General features: G+C 31.2%; 5 protein-coding genes and 2 pseudogenes across 6 annotated transcripts; 2 read left to right on the top strand and 5 right to left on the bottom strand.

The window, feature by feature from the left end:
• Positions 1-875: 875 nt before the first annotated feature.
• LOC111810131 (root phototropism protein 3) lies at positions 876-3,870 on the top strand. 2 transcript variants are annotated; one of them, XM_023696712.2, is made up of 4 exons: positions 1,072-1,324; positions 1,439-1,508; positions 1,610-2,908; positions 3,025-3,870. In XM_023696712.2, exons 1-4 carry the CDS (start codon positions 1,206-1,208, stop codon positions 3,577-3,579), a joined length of 2,043 nt encoding a protein of 680 aa, XP_023552480.2. In that variant the 5' UTR covers positions 1,072-1,205; the 3' UTR covers positions 3,580-3,870. The 2 variants fall into 2 exon arrangements, with proteins under 2 accessions (XP_086973830.1, XP_023552480.2); XM_087117704.1 differs by lacking the exon at positions 1,439-1,508 and having other exon boundaries at positions 876-1,324.
• A 32-nt stretch (positions 3,871-3,902) lies between these two features.
• Positions 3,903-5,275, bottom strand: LOC111810888 (receptor-like protein EIX2; annotated as a pseudogene).
• A 1,048-nt stretch (positions 5,276-6,323) lies between these two features.
• LOC111810363 (putative polygalacturonase At3g15720) lies at positions 6,324-8,266 on the bottom strand. The gene is made up of 8 exons (XM_023697070.2): positions 8,135-8,266; positions 7,903-8,040; positions 7,544-7,717; positions 7,250-7,457; positions 7,069-7,150; positions 6,850-6,958; positions 6,646-6,762; positions 6,324-6,557 (listed from the first exon to the last, which is right to left on the bottom strand). Exons 1-8 carry the CDS (start codon positions 8,264-8,266, stop codon positions 6,324-6,326), a joined length of 1,194 nt encoding a protein of 397 aa, XP_023552838.2.
• A 1,328-nt stretch (positions 8,267-9,594) lies between these two features.
• Positions 9,595-11,406, bottom strand: LOC147789375 (putative polygalacturonase At3g15720). The gene is made up of 8 exons (XM_087117569.1): positions 11,275-11,406; positions 11,059-11,196; positions 10,783-10,950; positions 10,493-10,700; positions 10,312-10,393; positions 10,103-10,211; positions 9,916-10,032; positions 9,595-9,825 (listed from the first exon to the last, which is right to left on the bottom strand). The coding sequence occupies exons 1-8, from the start codon at positions 11,404-11,406 to the stop codon at positions 9,595-9,597; spliced, it is 1,185 nt and encodes a 394-aa protein (XP_086973695.1).
• A 2,268-nt stretch (positions 11,407-13,674) lies between these two features.
• On the bottom strand, positions 13,675-15,484 carry LOC111810362 (putative polygalacturonase At3g15720; annotated as a pseudogene).
• Positions 15,485-17,252: 1,768 nt separating this feature from the next.
• Positions 17,253-19,337, bottom strand: LOC111809750 (protein VASCULATURE COMPLEXITY AND CONNECTIVITY). The gene is made up of 3 exons (XM_023696156.2): positions 19,012-19,337; positions 18,264-18,466; positions 17,253-17,828 (listed from the first exon to the last, which is right to left on the bottom strand). Exons 1-3 carry the CDS (start codon positions 19,105-19,107, stop codon positions 17,477-17,479), a joined length of 651 nt encoding a protein of 216 aa, XP_023551924.2. The 5' UTR covers positions 19,108-19,337; the 3' UTR covers positions 17,253-17,476.
• A 2,106-nt stretch (positions 19,338-21,443) lies between these two features.
• On the top strand, positions 21,444-27,072 carry LOC111809808 (late embryogenesis abundant protein At5g17165). Its single transcript, XM_023696238.2, has 2 exons — positions 21,444-21,695; positions 26,560-27,072. Exons 1-2 carry the CDS (start codon positions 21,574-21,576, stop codon positions 26,828-26,830), a joined length of 393 nt encoding a protein of 130 aa, XP_023552006.2. The 5' UTR covers positions 21,444-21,573; the 3' UTR covers positions 26,831-27,072.
• The last annotated feature ends 561 nt before the right edge of the window (positions 27,073-27,633 follow it).

The raw sequence follows: 27,633 nt of genomic DNA, 5'->3' as shown, positions 1-27,633 counted from the left end.
ATAGAATGTCCGGTGCGACGTAGATAAGTATTTTGTTATTAGATCAATATTATTTAATTTGTATCATTATAGAAATGTTCATGTAACTCGATAACCTGATCAACTCGATCCAACCTGAATCATAAAGGGTTATATTTTTTCGATTTGGATTGGGTTGACATTTTTATGGTCGGGTCAATCTGACTAACCCTACTTTACTCTAAAAATATTTGAATTTATTCCAATAATTTAAGGGGAAAAAAAGAGTCCCACACCACATGAAATTCAATCATTTTCCATTTTGAAGACATAATTTACATATTTATTAATTAAATTGACAAAAAGGAAAATCCCCCTTTACTTTTGGGAAACAAAATTTAGTGAGATAAAAGAAAAGATGTGATAAATCAGCTTTATGAAAAATATGACCAAAATAGTGATATAATAGTGACAACGGTGAGTACAAAAATTTATAAACGGTCCAAGTGCATTTTAAATGATTGATAAGTTTGAAAAATTAATATTAGATTATGTTTTGGATTAAAAAAAAAAAAAAAATTATTTTTTAATTTTTGAAAACTAACCTACTCGAAGTTTTGGACGACTACATTAAAACTTAGACATGCTACATGAACACGATCTGAAATTTAAGTTAACATTTTACATAATCTTTTCTAAGAGCTTAAAAGCAAGAATGTTAAGAGATTTTACCCTTACTAATGAGACTTGATATTCAATCAACAAACCTGAATGCGAAAGTTGAGTGTCAATCTAAATTCATCAAAGCATTGAGGTTCAGATATTATTGAAATTAAAAAAAAAAAAAAAGTAAAATTATTATAATAACCCAAAAGAGGGAAGGAAAGGCAAAGGTTGCTATCTTTAAAAGATAATCTATTTGCTTTGGTAGCACAGGAGAAGCTCTGTTGGTGGTGCTTCCATGGCGGCCCCATTTTGGAGAAGCGAAAGAGAGGGAGAGCATCTGAAAGAAGCATTATTAATGCAAAAACAAAGCAAAGGGGATGGCAATCAGAATGATCCATCATCTACCCATCACCCCATTTACTTCACACCCACTGAAAAATCAGTGAAGAAGCCGACAATTCAACCACATAATTCCAATCATCCCATGTGGGTTTCGCCTATTTCCCCTCTATATCGCTCTATCTTCTTCTTCCCCCTCTCCTCTTATTCTTCCCCCCTTTCTTTTCATCTGTCACTTTCCGATGTGGGAATCCGAGAATCATTCTGTTGGTTTTGGTGCTGGAGAGTACGGCAATGGCGTCCCCCCTTCCGCCAAACACGCCCTCAACACTCACGGCTTCGACCTCAGAGGCAACTCATGGTACGGTTTCTTCTTCTTCTTCTTCTGAACCTTTTGTGGCTGCCCTTTTCTCTGAATTTGTTTGATTGTGTTCTGTTGTGGCCGTACTCCTCCACCCTTTATGTGTTCTTGCAGGCATGTTGCTACTGATATCCCTAGTGACCTTTTAGTAAAAGTTGAGGGGGTGAATTTCCATTTGCATAAGGTGTTGTATAATCAATCTCCTCTGTTTTGAGAGATGCCTTTGAACTATGAATAGGGTTTTTTTTCTTAATGGGGTTCCTCTGTTTTTTTGGGTGTATGAAGTATCCTCTTCTTTCTAGAAGTGGGAAGATGAACAGATGCATATATGAATCCAGAGGCTCAGATTTGAATAATAAGCTTGTTTTTGATGATCTTCCTGGTGGGTCTGAGGCTTTTGAACTTGCAGCCAAGTTTTGTTATGGAATAGCGGTTGATTTAACAGCAGCTAATATCTCTGGCCTTAGATGTGCTGCTGAGTATCTTGAAATGACTGAGGATTTGGAGGAAGGCAATTTGATATTCAAAACTGAAGCGTTTTTGAGCTATGTGGTACTGTCTTCATGGAGGGATTCCATAGTTGTGTTGAAAAGCTGTGAGAAGCTCTCGCCGTGGGCGGAGAATCTACAAATCGTTCGACGATGCAGCGAGTCGATTGCTTGGAAAGCTTGTGCGAATCCTAAAGGAATTAGATGGGCATACACTGGGAAACCCACCAGAGTTTGTAGTCCCAAATGGAATGATTTGAAGGATTCAAGTCCTAGTAGGAATCATCCGCTTGTTCCTCCTGATTGGTGGTTTGAGGATGTTTCAATCCTTAGAATTGATCACTTTGTTAGAGTAATCACAGCAATCAAAGTGAAGGGTATGAGGTTTGAACTGATTGGATCATCAATTATGCATTATTCTTCGAAATGGCTTCCCGGTTCGGTAACTGATACGACGAACGCCAGTGATGAAGGGAGTTCCAGTGCGACGAGTCACTCGAGCGGTGGCAGCAACAGTTGGAGAGGTGGGCTGCATATGATTGTGGCTGGCAACAAAGAAGATCGCTCGACGATTCAGGCGAAAGATCAACGAATGATCATTGAGAGCTTGATCAGCATCATTCCTCCACAGAAAGATTGTGTCTCATGCAGCTTCCTGCTAAAGCTGCTGAGAATGGCAAACATGTTGGAAGTTTCGCCGGCATTGGTCACTGAGTTGGAGAAAAGAGTTGGAATGCAGTTTGAGCAAGCCACACTTATGGATCTTTTGATCCCATCTTACAGCAAGAGCGATACAACGTATGATGTTGATCTTATTCAGAGGCTGCTGGAGCATTTTCTTGTTCAGGAACAGACCGAGATTTCGAGTCCAGGCCGACAATCGTTTTCCGATAAACATATGTATGATGGATCTCAAAGGGGTGTGATCCCAAATGCCAAGATGAGGGTGGCAAGGCTTGTTGATAGTTACCTAACAGAGGTAGCCAGAGACAGAAACCTTTCCTTGACAAAATTTCAAGTACTGGCTGAAGCTCTGCCCGAATCTGCTCGAACATGCGACGACGGGCTTTACCGAGCTATTGATTCATATCTTAAGGTAAGAAACTTACAAAGTTGTTGCATAATCTTTCATCAAGAACTGAAGCTGCAGTCATTTAAGATACAAGAATTCCCACATTAAGTGTTTTCTAAGTGAACTGGTGGTGATGACAGGCGCACCCTACGCTCACTGAGCACGAGAGGAAGCGGCTATGCCGAGTAATGGATTGCCAGAAGCTCTCCATTGATGCCTGTATGCACGCAGCACAAAACGAAAGGCTCCCGTTACGTGTGGTGGTTCAGGTCCTCTTCTCCGAGCAAGTAAAGATAAGCAATGCAGTTTCGAACTCGTCGCTTAAAGAAGCAAGCGACTCGCAATTCCAACCGCCTGTAACGAACCGAAAAACACTCCTGGAAGCCACACCACAGTCATTCCAAGAAGGGTGGGCAGCGGCGAAGAAGGACATTAACACACTGAAATTTGAGCTTGAGACTGTGAAGAACAAGTACGTTGAGCTTCAAACTGAAATGGAGAGGTTGCAGAGGCAGTTTGAGAAGGTGAACAACAAGCAGAAGCAGAGCTCTGGTTGGAGCGGTGGGTGGAAGAAACTGAGCAAGCTGACTACTAAGATGTCAACTTTGGAAACCACAGAAAATGAATCCCACCATCCAACCATTGAAGAACACACTAAAAAATTACACAGAAGATGGAGAAATTCAATATCATGACATATAAACATCAGGTAAGAGAAGAACAGAACAGTTTCCCACATTTGTTATTGTTTCTTTTCACTTCGAGTGAGTTTTGTTCCATTGTTTCAAGTCCACTAAAGGCTTCTGTTCTAGACATGTCTGTTTGAGACAAATGACCAAATGTGTGGATAGATGAAGGAAACATACCTACATCTTTTTGGAGTTGAAACTAGCAGAATGTGGGAATTTGACCTCTTAATTGAGGCCATACACTTTAACCCGTTGAGTCGTGCTATAAATTCTTTTGTTGGAGTCTCGGTTTACCGATTTCGAATGGTGCTAATGTTTCTCATCTTTGGCTTAAGCCCAAAAATACATTTTTTTCATTGAGTTTCAGGGCATTTGGAAGCTTGATGACATGCGTTGTAAAGAACAAAACAGAACAAGAAGAAGAAGAAGCACATCGCTCAGCTATGTGAGTTTGTGGCATACAGAAGCTAAGTACCTAAAATACTTTACTCTCCAAGCCTTACTGAGTAACAATGGACCCCAAATCCCCCAAAAACCAAACACAAACCCAATTCCCAATCTCAGATAAAACCACTCATCAATAATACTTCCTCCCTCACTTTCTTTTCCATTTTCATTCCCAAATTTTGGGGTGACACCCTCCATTCCGCAGCTCTTCTTTAATGGATCTCCACACACCTCATTGCCAATAAAGCTATACAGAGTAAACCCTTGGAGCTGAGTACCTGTCGGAATTGGACCCGACAAGTTCTTGTAAGACAAATTCAAGTAAGCTAGGAACGATAACTCCGACATGGACGGTGGTATTCGTCCCCAGAGTTGGTTCCTCGAGAGATCAAGAGACTCCAAATCCTTCATGCCTCCGATTCTGTCTGGGATGGTTCCTCTTAGATGGTTTCCTGAGAGATTGAGAGACCTCAATGCAAAGAGGTTGCTGATTTCTTGAGGGATTTTCTCCGGATAAGCTGTTGTTAGAGAGGTCGATGCTAGTCATGAGTGCCAAGATGGTATCATAATGGAGCTCTCTTCCTTTAGTCCTCACATATGCATTCTCGAGAAACGTGGCGCCATTGTAATAATAGATCTGATCAGCTTCTCTTGATAGGTCCCTCTTGGTAGCCATGGACGTAAAATTGCCAAAACAATGAGGTATAGACCCACTTAAGTTGTTATTGCTGATGTCCATGATTTGAAGATCTGAAAGATCACAAAGTTCCTTCGGGATTACACCACTCAACTCATTTGACCGAAGGTTGAGAGTCATTAGTCCCAATAGGCTCGTCCCAATCCATGCTGGTATTTTTCCATGGAAGGCATTTAGACTGAGATCTAAAGTTGCCAACAGCAAGCAACTCTGAAGAGCCCGAGGAATCACTCCGGAAAGGCTGTTGTTTCGTAAATGCAACGATTCTAATATGGTTAGAGACCCCATGGAGGTTGGTATCATGCCAGATAAATTATTGTTGTCCAAGCATAGAAGTTGTAGTGATTTCCAATTCTCCCAGCAGTCTGGAATGTTTCCGGATAAAAAATTGTTACCAAGATGAAGAATAAAGATCATTGGGATCTGAGAATGACATAGGAAATGGGTAATGTTTCCAGAGAAGAAATTGTTTGAAAGATCAAGCACTGCAATGTTTGATGATACTACACGAGGCAATGAACCAAGAATGACATAATTCTTTAAGCGAGGGAAGCTTATTCATGTCTAGTAACCAAGAAGATGCGTTGCTAAGGTCTACATAGCTCAAATCTAGATTTAATAAAGAAGGCAAACCATGAAGCCAACCAAGATTTTCAGCATACAACTGTGGGATGAAAGTACTTCGCAAATCAAGATGATTCAAGTTTCATAGATTTCCCAATTCATGAGGTATCAATCCATTAAATCCTGCGCGTGAAATATTTAAGATTAAGATGTTCCTCATAAAAATTTTAGGTCTATTTTCCCATACGCCCATTTTCCCTCTCCTTTAGTAAAAAAAATATGGATAAGATTCCACGGTTGATATTCAACTGATATTGTCATCTTTTAGACTATTACTTTCAAGTTTTCCCTCAAGATTTTTAAAACGCGTCTAATAAGAACAAATTTCTACATATTAAAAAATGTTTGGTTCGACAAAGCAATTAGAGTGAACAATGTAATTACAAAATCTGATGTGTACGCTTTAGTTTACACGCCAAGTTTATCAAACCAAAAAGGAAGACCAATGCATATCATATCACCTGATTTAAAAGAATGAGATGGAGCGAGAGAAGAGAGGGGACCGAATAATATATAGTTTATTTAGTTAAAATAAATAAATTTTATGTAGATAAAAATAAATACTAATATAAATGATTAAATAATTTATTATAGCATATAATTAAAATTAAAGATGCTTTAATAAAAATTATATCAAAGTAACGCACATATATATATATATATATATATATATATATATATATATATATAATTAACACAATATTAAGTATATTTAGATTATTAGTTCTACAATAATTTTAAATTACTATTATTTTTTTAATATATTTTGGAATATAATTTTTAATTTTTTTCCATTACAATTTTGTGAGGAAAGAAAATAAAATTGGTAAGAATAGATTGAGACTTTCAATTGCTCATCGACTTAATTAATTAGGAGAGGGAACATTAAATCCTTTCTCCAATATTACAACCTATAATATATCAAAATGCATCTATAAAATTTAATGAGATTTTGATAAATAAGGTGTAATTTCAACGAAGTTTAATGAGATTTTGATAAACAAGGTACTCGTGGAATAGCAGATATAGCTTTTCCATCGGCATTTTGACAAATAGATTTGGCTTCTGTATCGGGAGTTGATGTCCTGATGTTCACATTATTCATAATAATGTTTGTGCAACGAGCTCGAGAACAATTCAATATAATTGCATTTTCATTTGCTGATGTGCCATGAACTTCACGATATGTCACATCGCTCACTTTTATTTCCCTTCCCTAAAAATAAATCAACATAAAAAAAAAAATATAAATATCTATGACGTAAATACAAAGAACAATAAGACAAAATTTATTTTCTGTGTACCATATTTTTCCTTGCGTATGCAAAAGCTGAGTAATATTGATCGATAATAATTGGGTTTTTTGTATTTTCGAGTATTATTTTCTCGAACGTGATATTTCTTGCATATCCATATCCACCCTGTAATTATAATTAAAAGAAAAAGATTTAATAATTTTATAAGATATATTAAATATTATGTATAAATAAATTAAAATATATTATCACCTCCCAAGTCTTGATTCTAACTCCATTTTGAGTGTCTTTTAAGTGGCAATTCCTCACGTAGACATTTTCAACAACATTATAATCACCGTCCTTTCCTAAGCTCCCAATGCTTCATTCAAATAAACACCACGAAATATATAAAAAATAAAAATTAATAGAATTTCTATGAATATCAAACGTAAAAAAAAAAAAAAAAAAAAAACATTAGATCATTTTTACCTTATGCCATGACCGGGGCCACAAGTGATGCCCACTATATTGATATTTGAAGATCCGTTATTAATAGCAATACAATCATCACCTACAATATTTAACAGTGAAATTAATAATAATAAAAATAAATAAAAACATAAAATTATGAAATTAATAATCTCCGAGAATCTTAATATTAATTTAATACCTGTAGCTATTAAAGAATTTTGAATAAGAACATTTTTTGATTGGGAAATATCAATTCCATCTGTATTAGGACTCTCCTCGGGAGCACTAATGTGAATATCTGAGATAACGACATTATTGCAATCATTTATGGAAATATGATTCTTGCCACTATTAATGTGCTTCATTTTACTAAGACGAAGCCCGTTACAGTTGTGGAAAAATAATGCCTGCACAATCATATAATATAAATTTAACCATGGGTGAAAATTATTCGACTAATTAAAAATAAAAAAAGGTTAATTTTTTTTTTTACCGTTGGTCGGTTGCAGTGATTATGACAATCTTTGTTCCACCATGAAGAACCTTGGCCATTAAATCGACCATCTCCTTGGACAGTGAGAGAATCTATGTCGTAAAATTGGACCCATTTATCTTCACCGTCATTGGGCCATTCATCCTTGCTTGTAGCCATTAGTGTTCCTCCAAGCTATCAAATCACAAAACAGTAAATAATAATCAGTGAAATGTCCAATATATTTTTAATTTCATGGTTGAAAATATTTAATATTGATGAATTTAGCATAATTTATTTTATAAAAAAATCGAACTATTTTCTCGTCAATTTTTTAAGAAATATCGTTCGCTACAGAGTAATGAGATAAGATAAATTACATCAAAATTGATTTGTTTGGACTTGCAAGGGCCCTGGAATTTGAGAGGTTTCAACAGGTAAGTTTTTCCAAATGGTACACGTAACATTGGGTTGTCTTGTGTTGCTGCACACGCGTCGTTCCAAGCTTTCAAAAAAGCCTTGACACAAAAAGAAACACAAAGAAAACAAGTTATTATAAGCATAAAAAAAGAATCATTTTTTAAAAATCACCATTTAGATTAAACTACTTACTTCCGAATCATCTGTTTTGCCGTTTCCAGTTGCTCCATAATCAAGAACATTGAAGTAAGATGAAGCTGATACAGTCAACGAGCCTAAAACAGCAATAGAAAATAGAAAAATTAAGACAAAATGAAGCTTCATTTCTAAGCTAAAACGAAGAATTTGGAGATTCAGTCAAAATTTGGATGAAGAATACTGAATGGATATGGCCATTTTATATAGAGGGGAGAAATGGGAAATGTAAATTTTAATTTTAATTTTTTTAAAAAAATAAAAACATATATTTTGGAAGATTAGGAAGGAAAAATAATTGGGATTTGATTAAATTATGGGATTGATAAAAGCAAATCTCCATATATGGATCAACTTTGGTTTGGTTGAAATGTATTAAAATTCTATTAAAAAAAAGGAAATTTTTTAAATATATATAAATCACATTTATTTTAGGTGATTTTTTAATAAATATAAATCAAATTAATTTCAAGTTATTAATTATGGGGATATTTATTTGGAGAAATTAATAGTTTTTGTATGCATAGGTATTGTTATATGGTCCTAATTTGTAGAATTCTAAACATTATTGGTAAGTTAATTATTTTTTTTTAAGTAAAATTAGTAATCTAATTAAGAGTAATAACGCTTTTATTTCATGGATATTTTTATATGGTCCTGAACGAGAAATGGGTTTATTATTCCCTAAAATTTCAATTTTTTAAATTTTTTTGTGAACGTTAAGAGTATATAATAAATTTCGTAATTATTCAAATTTTTTAAAAAATAATCATTGATATATTATGAATAAATTTAAATTTTATATGTAATGAAATTTTAAAATTTTCATATTTAGTAAATTTATAAAAATTTAAAAATATTAAATATGTCAAAAATTTATTAGAAAAAAAAATGTGGGATTATGAGAATTAAGATGAAAATATTTGAAAAATATAAAATTTACCCAAAAAATTATCATTGTATTTCAATTTTGTTAACAAAAAAATTAATTTTCTTTTATCGAATTATATAGATAAATGTGTAAAAAAGCTGAAGATTTACCAAATTTTGTCTGAAAGATTAAATATCAAATCATATAATAAATAAATATAATAATAATGTTTAAATCAATTAAAAGTAAGATGAAAAGTAATGGGAAAAGGAATTTCAAGATAAATTTTTTAACTATTAACTAATTACTATAAGATCGATTCATTTTATTTTTTATTCAAACGTCAGATTTAATTATGTTATGAGCTTTAAAAAAAAACTCTTCAATGGAATTTTAATTAGGATTAATATCAAATAACAAATAATCATTAAATAAAAGAAAATAAGTAAAGATCTTAAAGATCATGAGACGTCATAAGGATTAGAACTTTGATTCCATTATACTTAATTTTGGAGAAGGAACATTAATTTTCCTTTTCTCCAATGATACATTAATAAAAATATCAAAAATACTGATCGAAAGTCTACTAAGATTCTGATAAGCAAGGAACTGCAGGAACAACAGATTTGGATTTTCCAATAACATTTTGACAAAACACTTTGGGTTCGTCATTGGGATTCGACATTTGTATATCCACATGGTCCAATATAATATTGGTGCAACTGGCTTGAGAACATTTGAAAGTAATTACGTTCTCATTTGCTGATGTTCCATTAACTCCGCGATAAGTCACATCGCTCACCTTTATGCCCATTTCCTATAAATAAGTAAACATAATTTTTTAAAAAAATATTCATGTCAAAATAGGATGAAAAAAAAAAATTTAAAATGTAATTTATTAATGTACCTTATTTTCCCTTGTAGATGCAAAAGATGTGTAATATTGATCAATAATGATCGGGTTTTTTACATCCTCGAATGTTATTTGTTCAAATGTGATGTTCCTTGCATATCCATATCCGCTCTGTAATACGTTAAAAAATAATAATTAATTTTTTATAATATACATAAAATTAATTAAAACTAATTATCACCTCCCACGTCTTGATTCTAACTCCGTTTTGAGTTCCCTTCAAAAGGCTATCGCTCACATAGATATTTTCGACAGAGTTGAATTGTCCATCTTCTCCCAAGCTCCCAACGCTGCATTCAAATAAAACCATACAAAATTAAATACGGAATTAATTAACCGTTCATAAGATTAGATTTTATGTAGTTTTTTTTTTAAAAATGATATTTTTACCTTATACCATGGCCGGGACCGCAAGTGACCCCCTTGATAGTAATGTAGGAAGATCCGTTGTTAATGGCAATACAATCATCCCCTTCAATAAAAATGTATAAATATAATTATTTTTGTAGAATATGCATTAAATTCATATATATAAAAGTAATAGTATCGAAGAATAATACTAATTTGTTACCGGTTAACATGAAAGAATTTTGAATGATAACATTGGTTGATCTAGAAATGTCAATTCCATCTGTATTAGGACTGTCTTCAGGAGCATTAACGTGAATATCTGAGATAGTGACATCATTGCAAAAATTTATGGAGATGTGATTCTTGGCACTGTCAATGTGTTCCGTATTCTGTAAATGAAGCCCGTTGCAATTGTGGAAAAATAATGCCTGAAAAACCATATATTATAAATATCAAATTTTAGAAATATACTCAATGTAAATTAAAACGAAATGAAATTTTAAATTTTACCGTTGGGTGATCGCAATGTTCTTCACAACCTTTCCACCAAAGAGAACCTTGGCCGTTCATTTTTCCTCCTCCATTGATAGTAAGTCCATCTATGTCCACAAATTGGATCCATTTATCGTTATCACTTGGCCATGCATCTTTGCTCGGAGCCATTAGAGTTCCTTTAAGCTGCAAACTCACAATATATTTAAAAATCATATGATATAAGAAAATGTCACAATTTTTTTTTTTTTAATTATATAGTTTTCATATATATATATAGGTAAGATAAATCACCTCGAAATTGACTTGTTCAGACTTGCAAGGACCTTCAAATGTGATAGGGTTCAAAAGGTAAATTTTTACAGCAGGTACTTGCAATGTTGGAATGTCATCCGTTGCTTCACAGACATCCTTCCAAGCTTTCACAAAAGCCTTATAACAAAGAGAAAAATTAGAGAGCGAATCAATCAATTTTTCATGGAAATAAAAAATCGAGTTTAAATTACATACTTCTGTATCATCCGTTTCACCATTTCCAGCAGCTCCATAATCGAGAACATTAAAAGAAGATGAAGCTAATACAGTCCATGAACTTAAAATGACAGTAAAAAAGATAAAACCCGATACAAAAATAAACTTCATTTTTGCTAAAAATGAAGAATTTGGGAAGAAAAAAAAAGATGGAAAGAAGAAGATTAAGTTCAAATGTGAAAGGATAGTGAAAATGAATGGATGTGATGCATGTTTATATAGTGTTAAAATTGAAGTGGGAAATGTAAATTTTTTAATTTTTTTTTTAACATGAAAGGTTAAAAATGGAAATTATCAATTGAATAAGATTTGAATTTCGTTAAATTATAGGCTTGGAATATGCCATTTCCATATATAGAGAAATTATAGAAATTTATTAAAATTAATTAAAATGTATTAAAATAAGGCAAATTAGGGGTGGGGCATTTATTTTACGTGAATAATCTATGGGTGGACTTTATTATACCCAAAAAAACTCATTTATTTATTTTTTTTAAGATAGGGACCTTTTCGTCCAAGTTTCACGTTTATACAAAATTCATGATTTTTTTTAATATCACAAAATCTATAAATTTATTTTGTGTCTTATTTAACTGATAATTTTAAATAAAATGTAACATAAATAAAATTTGGATATAAATATATCAATATTTATAGTATTTTGGATTTCGAAAAAATGTATTATTATAATGCCAAAAATGGAGGGTTTTTTCTCAATTTGGTGATTAATTAATGGGTCGAGCAATTTTGTTATTTCTATTAATTTTCTGTTTTGTGTTTATTCTTTTATAAGAGGAGTTAATGTTTGGATAATTACTGGAACTAAAACAAGAGAACTGATATTAGTTTTTTCTATTTTTTATCCTCTGTGAGTGTTGTAAACGTGTTAGATACCAAATAGAATTCGTGTATATATTAAATATAAAATTAAAAATTTGAAAATTGATAAGATAATTTCTAAAATGTATGAACTACAAATTTAAGAGTATGAACAAAATTTGTAAATTAATGCGATGTGAATTAGTGTCTTGAGCATAATTTCTCGATATGCCACCGTTGGTAGCAAGAAAAAAAAATAATTTTTTATAATAAATAAAAAAAACAATAAGATTAAAAAACTACTCATATTAATGAAAAGTCGTACATTTATGTTTAATATTATGATGATCCTTATATTTGAATAAGTGACATGAGTTTGCATAATATTGTAGTTGTTCGCATATAGAGGTTACTGAACCCCACTAACAACAGATATTGTCTGTTTTGGCCCGTTACGTATCGACGTTAGTTTCACGATCTTAAAACGCGTCTATTATGGAAAGACTTTCAGACACTCATGAGAAATGTTTCGTTCCCCTCTCCAATTAATGTGAAATCTCACAATCCACCCATTTTAGAGATCAACGTCCTCCAACCGATATGCAATCTCACACCTAAACACATGCATATAAAATCTACGTATTATTATTTTTTTTTTTGTATTTATTATCCTTCCATCATAATATTTACAAGCCATTTAAATGGTAGGGTAGGATATAGCATTTTTGTCTCACATAACCACATTAATGATAAAAATGTATTTTATTATAAATCAATATCAAAATATTTTCATATTTAATAGATTTATAAAAATTTAAAAATATTAATAGACACAAATAATAAAAAATAATAAAAATAAAAATAAAATGGATTAGTTAAGTTTTTTTTAAGAACTTTAGAAATTTATTAGATATTTTGAAATGTAACCTTTTTTTTCGGTTCATTTTTAAAGGATTATGAGAATTAAGATGAAAATTTTTAAAAATATAAAAATTTACCCGAAAATTTATAATGGTATTTCAATTTTATTAACAAAAACTTAATTTTTCTTTGTCGAATTATACGGATAAATGTGTAAAAATTCTGAAATTTTCCAAATTTTGTCTCAAAGATTAAATATTAAACTATATAATAAACAAGTATAATAATAATATTTAAATTAATTAAAGTAAGAAGAAAACTAAGGGAAAAAGAATTTCAAGATAAATTTTTTAACTATTAATTAATTACCATATTTTTTACCTCACTTTTGTTACAATTCATTTTTTATTCAAACGGCACATTTAAATCATTTAAGAAAAACAACTCTTTAAAATTTATTAAACTATGGAAAATTAAATTATTTTCTTCAAAATTATTAACTTTTTAAGGATTAATATCAAATAACAAATAATTATTAAATAATCGAAAATAAGTGGTAAGTAAAAGATCATGAGACATTAGGCTTTTAGGATTAAAACTTTGTTTCCATTAGACTTAATTCGGAGAAGGAACATTAATTAAATTCTTTTCTCCAATAATACATTAATAAAAATATCAAAAATACATATCAAAAGTTTACTAAAATTGTGATAAGCAAGGAACAACAGGAATGACAGATTCCGATTTTCCAATAACATTTTGACAAAATACTTTGGCTTCGTCATCGGGATTTGACATTTGTATGTCCACATGGTCCAATATAATATTGGTGCAACCATCTTGAGAACAATTGAAGTAATTACGTTTTCATCCGCTGATGTTCCATTAACTCCGCGATAAGTCACATCGCTTATTTTTATGCCCATTTCCTATAAATAAATCAACATAATTTTTTTTTTAAATATCCGTGTAGAATATGATGAAAAAAATTTTAAAAATCTAATTTAATGTACCTTATTTTTCCTTGCATATGCAAAAGATGTGTAATATTGATCAATAATGATCGGGTTTTTTACATCCTCGAATGTTATTTGTTCAAATGTGATGTTCCTTGCATATCCATGTCCGCACTGTAATTATGTTAAAAAATAATTATTAATTTTTTATAATATACATAAAATTAATTAAATTATTGAATTAATTTAAAACTTAATTTTCACCTCCCACGTCTTGATTCTAACTCCATTTTGAGTTCCCTTGAAAAGGGAGTTGCTCACATAGATATTTTCAACTACGTTCAATTGTCCATCTTCTCCCAAGCTCCCAACCCTACATTCAAATAAAACCATACAAAATTAGATAGGGAATTCATTATTTAAAACAGTCATAAGATTAGATTTTATATAGTTTTTTTTTTAAATGATATTTTTACCTTATACCATGGCCGGGGCCGCAAGTGACCCCCTTGATATTAATATAGGAAGATCCGTTGTTAATGGCAATACAATCATCACCTTCAATAAAAATGTATAAATATAATTATTTTTGTACAATATACATTAAAATCATATATATATAAATAATAGTCCCGAAGAATAATACTATTTGTTACCAGTTAACATGAAAGAATTTTGAATGATAACATTGGTTGATCTAGAAATGTCAATTCCATCTGTATTAGGACTGTCTTCAGGAGCATTAACGTGAATATCTGAGACAGTGACATCATTGCAAAAATTTATGGAGATGTGATTCTTGGCACTGTCAATGTGTTCCGTATTTTGTAATTGAAGCCCGTTGCAATTGTGGAAAAATAATGCCTGAAAAACCATATATTATAAATATCAAAATTTTGTTATAACTCAATGTAAATTAAAACGTAAAGAAATTTTAAATATTACCGTTGGGTCGCAGTGTTCTTCACAACCTTCCCACCAAAGAGAACCTTGGCCGTTCATTTTTCCTCCTCCATTGATAGTAAGTCCATCTATGTCCACAAATTGGATCCATTTATAGTTATCACTTGGCCATGCATCTTTGCTTGGAGCCATTAGAGTTCCTTTAAGCTGCAAATTCACAATACTTTCAAAAATCATATGATAAAAGAAAATATGACCAAAAAAATTAAATTATATTACATATATATATAAGATAAATTACCTCGAAATTGACTTGTTCAGACTTGCAAGGACCTTCAAATGTGATAGGGTTCAAAAGGTAATTTTTTTGCAGGAGGTACTTGCAATGTTGGAATGTCATCAGTTGCTTCACAGACATCCTTCCAAGCTTTCACAAAAGCCTTATAACATAGAGAAAAATTAGAGAGCGAATCAATCAATTTTTCATGAAAATAAAAAACCAAGTTCAAATTACATACTTCTGTATCATCAGTTTCGCCATTTCCAGTAGCTCCATAATCGAGAACATTAAAAGAAGATGAAGCTAATACAGTCCACGAGCTTAAAATGACAGTAAAAAAGATAAAACCCGACACAAAAATAAGCTTCATTTTGGTAAAAATGAAGAATTTGGGAAGAAAAAAAAAGATGGAAACAAGAAAAGATTAAGTTCAAATGTGAAAGGATAGTGAAATGAATGGATGTGATGCATGTTTATATAGTGTTGAGATTGAAGTGGAAAATGTCAATTTTTTAATAATTTTTTTTTTTAGCATGAAAGGTTAAAAATGGAAATTATCAATTGAATAAGATTTGAATTTCGTTAAATTATAGGCTTGGAATATGCAATCTACATATATAGATAAATTATCGAAATTTATTAAAATTAATTAAAATGTATTAAAATAAGTTTAATTAGGGGGTGGGGGCATTTATTTTACGTCTTTATTATTATTAATATTGTTATTTTGAGAATACCAATTTTTATTTTTAGAGATTATAAATCAATTTCTTACAAAAAAAAAAAAAAAAAAAAAAAAAAAACCTCATTTATTTATATTTTAAGATAGGGACATTTTCGTCCTAGATTCATACTCGTACAAAATTCATCATTTTTTTTAATATCACAAAATTCATAAATTTATTTTGTGTACTATTTAACTTAGAATTAATTAAATTTTCTGATAATTCTAAATAGAATGTAATAGAGATAAAATTTGGATATAGATAGAATAATTGTAGGTGTAATAATTTATTTTAAATTATTTTTGAAGTTAATACGGATAAAACATACATTTTTTTTTTTTTTTGTAAAATACATGAAGATAATGATTTGGCAAGTATAGTACTTGAAATTTTGATTTATATATATAAAAAAAAAATAACTGATTATAATTAGGATTTGATTAACTTATGGGCATGAAGAAGCAATATTCATATATATATATATATATATATATATATATATATATATATATATATATATATATATATAACATTTTGGATTTTGGTAAAATGTACATGATTACGTGAACTAAAATAAGTAAAAAAAGTTTATGGACATAAATCCGTTCAAATAAGTAAGAAGTTAATGTTTAAGTATCAGTTTTTTTACGTTGGGAAGGTCATAAATCCGTTAGATACACAATTGAAACTCGTGTATATTAAATACAAAATTAAAAATTTGAGAATTGATAAGATAATTTACTAGAATTGATAAGATAATTTCTAAAGTTTATGGACTACAAATTTTAAAAAATTATGAAATAAATTTGTAATTTCTAGATATCTATGTATCAAGAAAAAAATAATAATAATTTTTTAAATAAATAAAAAAAAAACGATAAGATAAAAAAACAACACATATTAATGAAAAGTCACACATTTATCTTTACTATTATATTATGATGATCCTTACATTTAAATGAGTGACATGAGTTTGCATAACATTGTAGTTGTTGGCAAAGATATAGAGGTTACCCAAACCCACTAACAGCAGATATCGACTGTAGCAGATTTTGGTTGGCAAAGATATAGAGGTTACCCAAACCCACTAACAGCAGATATCGACTGTAGCAGATTTTGGCCCGTTACGTATCGACGTCAATTTCACGATCTTAAAACGCGTCTATGATGGGAAGGCTTTCATACACTCATAAGAAATGTTTCGTTCCTCTCTCCAATTAATGTGAAATGTTTCTTCCTCTAACTAATATGCATTCTCAGAGCTAAACCCATGGTACATAAAATTTATGACGACTCTTAGTATGCCACATAATATTAATTTTTTGTATTTATTATCCTCCAATCATAATATTTACAAGCAATTTAAATGGTATGGTAGGGTATAGCATTTTTGTCTCACATAAAACACATTAATGATAAAAATGTATTTTACTATAAACAAATATCAAAATATTTTCAATCAACTTATTGTTCAATTACAGCTTATTTATTTCCCATGGATCAAAGGGAAGTAAAAATTCAATTCAGTTCTTCTATACAAGTCCACAACAGCTACTTCCTATAAAGACAACATCAATCAAGTTGTATAACTTGTATGGTTTTCTTAAACACATTTGATATCAACCGACGCTTACCGATCACGTGAACTGTCGTCTCGTGTACATGTCTTCATGAACGAACACCGGGTCTGCAGTTGTTGGTTGAGTCGGGGGCGGGGGCGGGAATTGGGGCTGCGCCATTGCAATGTTTGCTGGAGGAGGAATGGAAGGATTGCCCCACACATTAGGGTCATTCTTTGCAGAGTTCAATATGAGGTAGTAGAACAATCCCAGCGCTAAACTTGCAGCACCCACAACGGTGGCAACAGCAAAAACTCCTGGTTTCAGAACATAGCAATAGTAGTAATCGAAATAGCTGCTTTGTTCATTCCTTCCATCGTTCAGTGCTGCACCGGTTAGCAACAGCAGAAACGCTATCACAAATGTAAACCTGCAGAAAAAAAGCCATGGCTCAAACTTGATTTATCTCACGAACACAAGGAATCGATCTTTCTTTTAGTCGTGGAATAATTCGACCAAAGGGATTCACGAAGGACAATAGATCAATCATTTCAACTGTAATGATCATGGCTTAAGAAGTCTAACACAACTGTCATAATGAATTAACAATGCAGAAGAGCCCAAAAGGATGACAACAAAAATATGGAATTGTTTCAAAGCAGAAATAAGATCATATAATCACAAACAATATCATAACAGTCAGCCATCAAGAACCCGAGCAGAATTCGAATAACCCTGTAATTCGACCCTGCAATCTTGAGAAAATGGGTTTCGATATCGACATTCATATAATTCATCTCATATTATAGCATCAAGCCATGAACTAAATGCAAGCTAGAATGAGAAAGGAAGGGTCAAAAAGTACCACGAAACGACGAAGCAGACAACGGCTGTTCTCCATTTCGAAGCCGGAGGCCGAGGACCCCTCGTGCAACAAATGCATCCCGTCGAAACATTTATCAATATCTGAGCAAGCAAAAGAGACAGAGCTGCTGTCAAACCAAGGGCAGCCGCAGGACTCTGAGGATATTTGCACATAGTAGGAGTGACTTGAACGACTTGATTACCCTGTCAAATGAAAAAATGACCAGACTATCAGGCTACGATCACACACAAAATTCCAAAGAACTATGTCCTGAATTAGCAACTTCAAACAACTCAAGACCATAACGAGCATCTCTCAAAATTAAAACTCGAGGAAATTTAAATTTCAGGGACAAATTGGAAATTATGTAATTTTTTTAAACCAAACCAAATTCTAATTATGAACCAAAATTAAAGTGAAGAAACTGTCACTCAATTTGCTTAACTTCTAAAAATAGAAAATCACAAACAAAATTATTATCAATTCTCTAACTATTACTTGAATCGCTTGCATATAAAGAAGATGATCAATTCAGTAGGGCTTGGAAACAAATACAGCTTAAAGGAAGCAGCCAAAAACAACAGATCCATTCACGAACAACTTCTTTTTATAAATCGCTATTCAAAATGAATCTCCTCTCGCTATCCTTTCACATTCTTTCTGACGGATTTTCTCATCAACCAAACAGATAATTCACCGAAGAAAAATCACTAAATCAATACGTGATTGTTAAGAAAAGGCATCTCACCTTAACTCTTGTACCCTCAGCGGCGAAGCCAGTAGCGACCAACAAAAGCCCCAAAATAGCGACTACGGAGCACACCGCCAGAGCCTTTCTCTCCATCTCTGCCGCCGCCGAAAGTTTCCGGCAAGTTACTGGGAGAAATAACCTGCGTGTTTCGGTGGAGTTTCGGATTAAGGCCGAGATTTCGCTACGAAGAACCTGTGGCGGAGACGGTAGAAGAAGATATTGAGAGAGAAATTGACAGGCGCTGAAATGTGACGTTTCGTCCGATGACTGAAGAAGACGAAGTTCCTACGAAATTTGGATTCCATAGGGGAGGATATGGCGGTTGGAGTAAACGACGCCGTATTGCCCTTGATGGCTACGCCGTATCCGATGGGATTGGACAATGGATAAAATGTGAAATGAAAATTGACCATTGACTTTAAAGGGCAAAAAAGGAGGACTAGGTACTTGGTCTCTCTTCTTGAATAAGTTTAAATAATATTAATTTATTGTTTTTACTGTTTTTTTTTTAATAATATATATTCAATTTTCATTTATTTAATTATTTTCCGTACATTCTTTATATTTTAAAATATGACCATTTTAACCCAACTTTAATACACAATAAAAATTCAATATAAATTTATGGCTACATTTAAAAAATAAATTAATTAATTAAATATTAAGCTAAAACTTTGAGTCAAAATAAATGAGATAAAATTGAAAAATAATGTATCGAATAATTTTGAAAGTATAAGAACTAAAATGATATTAAAACGAAAGTTATATCGTTTTTTAAATTTTAATATTGTTAAAATTTAAAAAAAAAATTAACATTATTATCATTAAAATGAATTAATCAAATATTAATGTTTGAGACAAAAAAAAAAAGAGATAAATGTGTAAACTATTGAATATTATTTTATATTATGCTCATATTTCTTTTATGCCTTTTATTTACCATTCTGGCATGATTTGGGTTCAAATGTTTTAGTGGTAGCTTCTGACTAGCGAGGGCACTATTGTAAATTTGTTGAGTTGCTTTTTTATGTAACTTTGAGATACTTTTAAATTTCTCCTAGTAAACAAAAGGTGCTCTGTCCACTTAGTACATTCTTTCGGCCCATTAAATATTTTGGGCCTTCTATTGGTCTCTTCAAGCCCGTTTCCTAACACCTCTCTCACATTTTGTTATTCTCATTTAATAACTGTTTAATAACTGTTTGGGGGTTTGATTCTCAATTTTGGGTTGGTTGTGACTTAACCATCTGATCAGAGTTCCCAACTTAACCAGAAAATAAAAGAGTTTGATTGAGTTGTTAGATTTTTTTTTTTTTAATTATTTAAAAAATTATACATATTCAATACATGTTATATTAATAACTAAAATTTTATAAAATTCAAATATCGAATATTTACAAGTCATCACAAATCACTAATATCGGTCACAAACGAGCAAACGTAGTGTTTGGTTAGGTTAGATTGCACTGTAACCTTATTTTTTTGGTTGGCCAGATTCATTCCACCAAAAAAAAAACATACAAACCAGACCAATTTTTTTGTTTTCTAAAAATTTAACTCAACCCAACTCAATCCAAACGAGAGAAAAAAAAACCAAATTCAATCTAAATCCAAACGAAAAACTTTTTATGGTTTGAGTTGGATAGCCCGATCGGATCAATTTATCAAATCGTGTAAACATTTTCATTTTGAAAGCATGTAATAGTTATGTATATTGTGTTAGAACTAAAATGATGCATCTCCACTAACTAATAAGAAAACTTTAAATTGCCGGAAGTTAGAGAAAAATTAATTCTAGGCCAACTAATTAATATTTAAAAATATTTATAATGAGATATAACATAATTACAAGAAAATTCAAAATATTGACCACCACCACTCCTTAGCATATAATTAAGAATACATTATAATTTATCACATGTCAAACGAGTTTATTAAATAACTTCATAAATAAAAAATACCAAAAATATTTAATATTCACATTAGCTGTTTTTGATAAATGGAAAATTCAATAATTAGTTTTAACAGTAAATTATAAATAACTAAATAATGAAAGAATTAAATATTCGATACTCAAAAGTCCCAAATCTTTTCACGTGATTTTATTTTTGTATTAAAAAAAATGGAAACCGTTAAATGACGGCGTTGGGGATGGTAGGTTGGGCCCTGGGGTGGGGGAAAATGCATGACTTGACCACTTTGCGGAAGGAAAGAAAAAAGAACATATAAACGGAATATGCAACGACCGTGAAGAAACGTGTACCAATAGAAAACGAAAAGAAACTCCGTACGCGAAATGAAAGTAGGCGCGGACGAACGGAGAAGGCAATTTGCGTTACGAGTGAGGAAGCTTTTGAGTTTTGTCGCCTTTTGGCTGATTTTAATACGACGCCGTACTTGGCGCACTATATAAAATGAGTTGCCGCGAACGATTAGAATCCAGAATCATAAGCAATTAATCGCTTGTTCATCATCATCGTCGCTCTCTCCCTTTTCTCTTAGGCGTCGTTTTTCTGGTTCTTCGTTTTTTCTTTCTCTCTCTTTTTGAGCTTGAATTGTATGGCCGCTAATTCGAGGAGCGCAGGAGCGATCGCCGGCTTGAGGAAACGAATCACTGACCAGATCTGGAACAGAGATCCACTTCGCAACTCTGCGATCTCTTCCGCTGCTCCGAAGTTCAGGTTCTCCTTCTTCTTCTTCGATTTTTTTTTTTCTTGTGCGAATGTTCATGAAGTTATTGTGCTGTTACTTTGTTTTGTTCTGTTATTCCCTGGTAGATAGCTATATTGCATTCTTGTTGCGAAATTTTCTTTACAAAGTTGTTCCGATTGTTGTTGCATTTCTTCTTCTTCACGTTGATTGCCTTATGAACGACTTCACACCGACGCACACTTAAGATAAACGTCTTCATTACGTAACTCAAAGTCCTCTCTTCTTTCGCTCTGTTTTTTTTCTTTTGATCATATACTTATTCTCGGTTTCTTCTGATTCTGGTCTTGTCTTCATCACAAAAGGATTTAGGATTCTAATTGACCTTCGAGTTTCCCGCCATATTCAATACTACACCTACCTCGCCTAGAAAATTGGAAATTATGAGTTCCTTCACTTGATGCTTTTTGCCTCTCTTCCTCTTCGTTTTATTGTTTGATTTTATGGAAGATTTTGCCAATTTTATTTTCATTCGGTGTTTGTTCATTCACGTTGTTTATTAGTCGATATTGCTTGCTGTGTGGAAGGAGACTTGGAATTAGAGAGTGCTAATTCTTATTCCTCTGAATTTTTTGTGAAACTTGGGGAAGGGGCGAACGAGTAAATCTGGTTTACGAAAATTACTCCTTATTTTATTTTAGTAAATAACTAATCTATATTTTATTTTAGTAATTAACTAATTTATCTTTAATATAATGAGTAACTCATTTATTATAAGAGTTATTAATTAATTTGTTCTACTTCTACATATGTTTTAATTCTCATTTTATATTCTATTTTTGAAAAATAAAACTATCTATATTATGAATTATTTTACTTTTTTACGTGTTTTCTTTTAAAACATATTTTATTTTTTAGTATTACTTTCAGAATTTAGCCAATTTACTAATTTGTTACTGTATGTCTATGTTTTAAAAAATCCATGTGAAATCAAACCGAGTCATTTTACCCTTAGTAATCTTGAAATTACAAAAGGCCTCAGCGTGATAAATTTGTGGTGATAGGATTTTATAGTACTATACCTACAATATATTTAATACATTTAGCTTTACAATTATTTTAGTTTAATTAGAGTGAAAAGCAATATTATGAAGATTTTAGCGTTTAATTAATTAAAACTAAGTGTGATTTGAAATAATATTTTATCTCAAAGTTAACATAATTTAACATAATTTAATTTTTTCAAACCACGAATCTTCATTTTGTTTTGGCAAAATGATTCTTCAAATCTTAAACCTACCTAACACATTTTTTATTCTAAGCTTTTCAAAATCATTATTTCTTTATAAGCAATTGTTAGAATCCATCGCAATTTTGCACTCCAAAACTCAAATTTTCCAAAATTTCAATTGATATATTTATTTTACTAAAGTCTTTGGCCATTAGATTGAGTCTCCTTTCCATAAGTGATTTAAAATTTTTCCACTCTGGAATCATAAGTTTTCATGTAATGTTGACTAACTTTATAATATCGGAAGAAAACAAAAGCCTCAATAGAAATATAGATTAGGTGACTAGCTAAAAGCATATTCCACATGTCCTTGACTATATCTATGATGTACTTTAAAAGAAACATAATATATATTCTTAGAGGGAAGAAAAACTTAATAATATTGTATCAATTATTTAGTCAGTTAACTATAATTTGTTTGTTTTAGTACAGTCGAATAAAAATTGATAATATCAACTAACAAGCTACAAATAAAAAATGTAAAAATAATTAGTACGCATTTAGCGACTGCTTTAAATCATGTAGGGTTAGTTAATAATTTTAATATCAACTAATTATAACTAGGTTAATAGTTTTATAAAAACAGTATTTTAATCAATTAAACTGCCCTGTAAAAAAAATTATATAATGGTAATTAAAATTGAAAACTAAACTTAAAAAAAAAAAACTTGTTTTTTCGTTTGTTTAAAAATCCTTTTATTCGTCCCAAAAGTTACTTTTAATAAATGCTTCAAAATTTACTGAAATAAAAATGCGTATAGATTTTAAATTTGAATTGAAATTTTATAGGAGTTTATTTGTAATTGTGTGGCAATATTTGGGTCCTAACTTTTGTTTTAGGACATTACAATACTGTTCTAGAATCCAATTTTAACTCAAAATTCTTATGAAAAGATCGAAGTGAAGACTGGGTGTGAATATCTGTAGTGCCCCCATTTTGATGCTAAAAAATCTATAAACAAACTCCCTAACTCTAATAAACCTACAAGTACGAGAGTAATTGCTCGACAATTAAAGCCGAGCGTATGTGATATCTGATGTGGCTGATGTTCAGCCACTCGATTCCACATTTGGATTAACACCTTTTTTCTAAGCCCTTTTCTATTTCCTGTCTGGATCCGGCTCGTTCCCGCAGTGGCTTGAATAATGGATAGGACAGAATTGGGGGCAGTTGAGGGGACAGAGTAGGGTTGGCAACTCATATAGACAACCACTATGGTGGTCTACTCCTGAGTTATATTTTCTATATCCATCCCATCCTACGTGTCTTTTCAAAATACATATCTAGTCAAATTACCCACAATATTTATTTGCTTATTGATGAATACTACACAAGGTTTTAAATTGAATATAAATGTCGGTCTCAGTTTATGATAAACATAGAAAAAAAATAATGGTTACATTAGATATTTCCTTGTCACGTGGAACACGTGTTCATCAAATTTGTTTCCATTCAATGGACTAGCTGGCTCTCACCTTGTTTGTCCAGTAAGATCCAATTGTTGATCACCAAATGTTTGGATTAGGAAACTATTTGAACCCTCAAATATTCTACACGTACCCCACATTAAGTCATTTTAGTAACCGCTGACATACGGTCACATGGAATAATAATTTCTCCTATTTTTATCTTTGTTTTAAAATATCTTTCATCGCCTGAAATAAGCATAATTCCCTTTCACACTAGCATTGATCGATAAATATCCCTTACAGAATCATCATCTCTATACTACCTTTATTGTGTTGGAGTGGGGAAGGGATGGTGTGATGTTTGTCTGGAATTATTGACACTGATCGTTACCATTCTTGGCTTCTTTTGCAAGTTGATGATATTTATTACCGGCTAAATATGCCCTTTTCAGATAATTTTTTTTAGCATTCTATTTTTAATAATTTTACTCCCAATGTCTTCCAAAGTTTTGATTGTACTCTTATAGTGTCAGTAGTTTTCAATCAACTCTTCATTTAGTAACGTACTTTAAATTTAAGAAAATAGTATAAATATCAGGAGCTAAACGATAAGTGGAAAGAAAACCTCCATGTGGAGAGAGATCGTTACTATTCTTGGCTTCTTCTGCAAGTTTGTGATATTTATTAACGGCTAATTATGCCTTTTCTAGATATTTTCTTAGCATACTATTTTTAATAATTTTACTCTTTAAATGTTTTCCAAAGTTTTGATTGTATTCTTATAGTGGCAGTAGTTTTCAGTCAAATCTTCATTAAATGACGTAAATTAAATTAAGAAAATAGTTTAATATCAGGAGTTAAGAAATAAGTGGAAGGAAAACCTCCATGTGGAGGGGACTGTGTCGTTCTTATCATTTCTGTTAGTTATTATTGCGTGTCAGTCCCATCGCTTTTTCTCTGTCTTATCAACTCAAGCGTTCCGTTGAATTCGTCTTCTTATCCTTCTTAAAATTAAGATGAGTTCTTCCCCAGAGGTCTGCACTCGGTTTGGATCACATTAATTATCTATAAATTTTAATCTTTATTTTCTTTTATCAATTTTTTTTTGTTTGCTTCGCTTGAATGTTTACAGTTTGGATCACATTTAATTATTTATAAATTTGAATCTTTATTTTCTTTTATCAATTTTTTTTTGTTTGGTTCGCTTTAATGTTTACAGTTTGGATCACATTAATTATTTATAAATTTGAATCTTTATTTTCTTTTATCAATTTTTTTTTTTGCTTCGCTTGGCTTTAATGTTTACAGTTTGGATCACATCAATTATTTATAAATTTGAATCTTTATTTTCTTTTATCAATTTTTTTTTTTTGTTTTCTTCGCTTTAATGTTTACAGTTTGGATCACATTAATTATTTATAAATTTGAATCTTTATTTATAAATTAAAAAAAAATCAATAATATTGTTTCCTTTAATATTTTATTTTAAAAATATCTTAACTTTTAAAAATGTTCTAAAATTATCCTTTTGGGAAAGTGTTTTAAAAATAACCTTAATTTTTCTAAAAGTTATTGATATTTTAAATTTTTTTTATAAAAATGATATATAAGAGGTTGATATAAGGTTTTCGTTTATAGATTAACACTAAAAAAATATATAATTTTACTTTTGCTAATTTTTAAACCTAGTACTTACATTATTTTTTTAACCTTTTAATATGTTAGGAGATTAATGAAGTTTTTTAAAGTTTAATTATATTTTTGAAACACTATTAAGCAGAAAGATATTGTTTAAAAAGATTGCTTACCATTTCCATCACAAACTAACTAAAAGAGTATTTTTTTTTTTTTTTTAAGATCTTTTTATAAGTTTATTATTGAAATTTTGAATGTTTAGTGTGAACCTTTAATTGTAATTTATTTTGAAAACATACTTCCTTAACTCCCTAATGTTCTATTTAATTTCCCAAGGCCATTTTATTCATTTCTTATTTGTATTTAGTTATCGTAAATTTAGTCTACTGCTCTCTAGAAAAATTAGCCATATCAAAAAATTTAGGGAAAAGTAAAAATCTAATGTACGAAGTAGAGTTCAAATTAAAGTTTTAACCTGAAACTATACCAAAAAAACGTAAATATGGTTTTATATTTGGTGGAATGGAGCATTAATAGGATGAGACACAAACCTGAAACAGGAGGGCAGCTCACACCTCAACGTATGACAAGAACCACGACGAGCAAGTCCGACCAAGCATAGTCCCTGATGATGTGATTCAGCCTCAATCTGCTGATAAGTATTGGGCTCCTCATCCACAAACCGGCGTTTTCGGGCCGGCCACCATCAACCCTGTGGCAGCGGTGGCCAACCATACTGCAGATGGTGGCAACTACTCTATTGTGGAGGAGGAAAAGGCTTGGTTCCGACCTACCAGTCTTGAGGATTCCGAGAAGCCCCACGGTTTCTAGGAGCTTGGGGTTTCCTGAGCCATTGTGGTACTTTTGGCCATCAGACATTTTAGACAACAAGTAGTTAGTTGCTACTAAATAAAGAAGATGGCTGTTTTAGCGGTAGTAAGCATCTGGAGTTGCTCAAGGCTGAGGCAATATGGCTCAGGATGCTTTTACGGTGTTGTACCAACTTTATTACGGTGTTGGATGTTGTCTACTTCTCGTTTGACTACGCAAAATAGTGTGGTTTTATAGCTTTATCTCTCCATCCCACAAAGGGTTTACCTCTACTCACTACTGTTTTGTTAAAAAAATATTTTTCTAAATATTATCTTACAGGACTTTATATTTTTATTTTACAAGGTCCTGAGAAATATATTATTCTGTTAAAAAAAAATCATTTTCCCTAAACTATACAAAATGAAGTGATAATTGTAACTAAACAACTACTGAAGTATATATAAGCAAAAATGAGATCTCCGCAAAAAATGTCAATTTTACACTTCTTATCAAATTGTTCCAAAAAAACGCCCCAAGTTCCTAAAAGCTATTTGTGCTAAATTTTAAAGTTTAATAATAATATCTAGAAGATACGTACGAAATTATTATAAAACAAGCTATCTTTTGAAAACGGAAGGGATTTTTAAACTAGTACCAGAATCTAAATCTTTGGATTTCAGTCAAGTTGAAATTCTGCCGGTATGTGAAAATAATAATAATAATAACTATCCTCAATTAAATATCCTAGGCAAAAGAATTTATTTTATTTTATTTATTGTTATTGTTATTTTGGTTCATTATTTGAAAAAAAAAAGGTAAGG

The sequence above is a fragment of the Cucurbita pepo genome, chromosome 14 (genome assembly GCF_057944985.1).
Source record: "Cucurbita pepo subsp. pepo isolate OVF chromosome 14, ASM5794498v1, whole genome shotgun sequence".
Classification (NCBI taxonomy): domain Eukaryota; kingdom Viridiplantae; phylum Streptophyta; class Magnoliopsida; order Cucurbitales; family Cucurbitaceae; genus Cucurbita; species Cucurbita pepo.
This window is presented reverse-complemented; position numbering and strand designations above follow the sequence as displayed.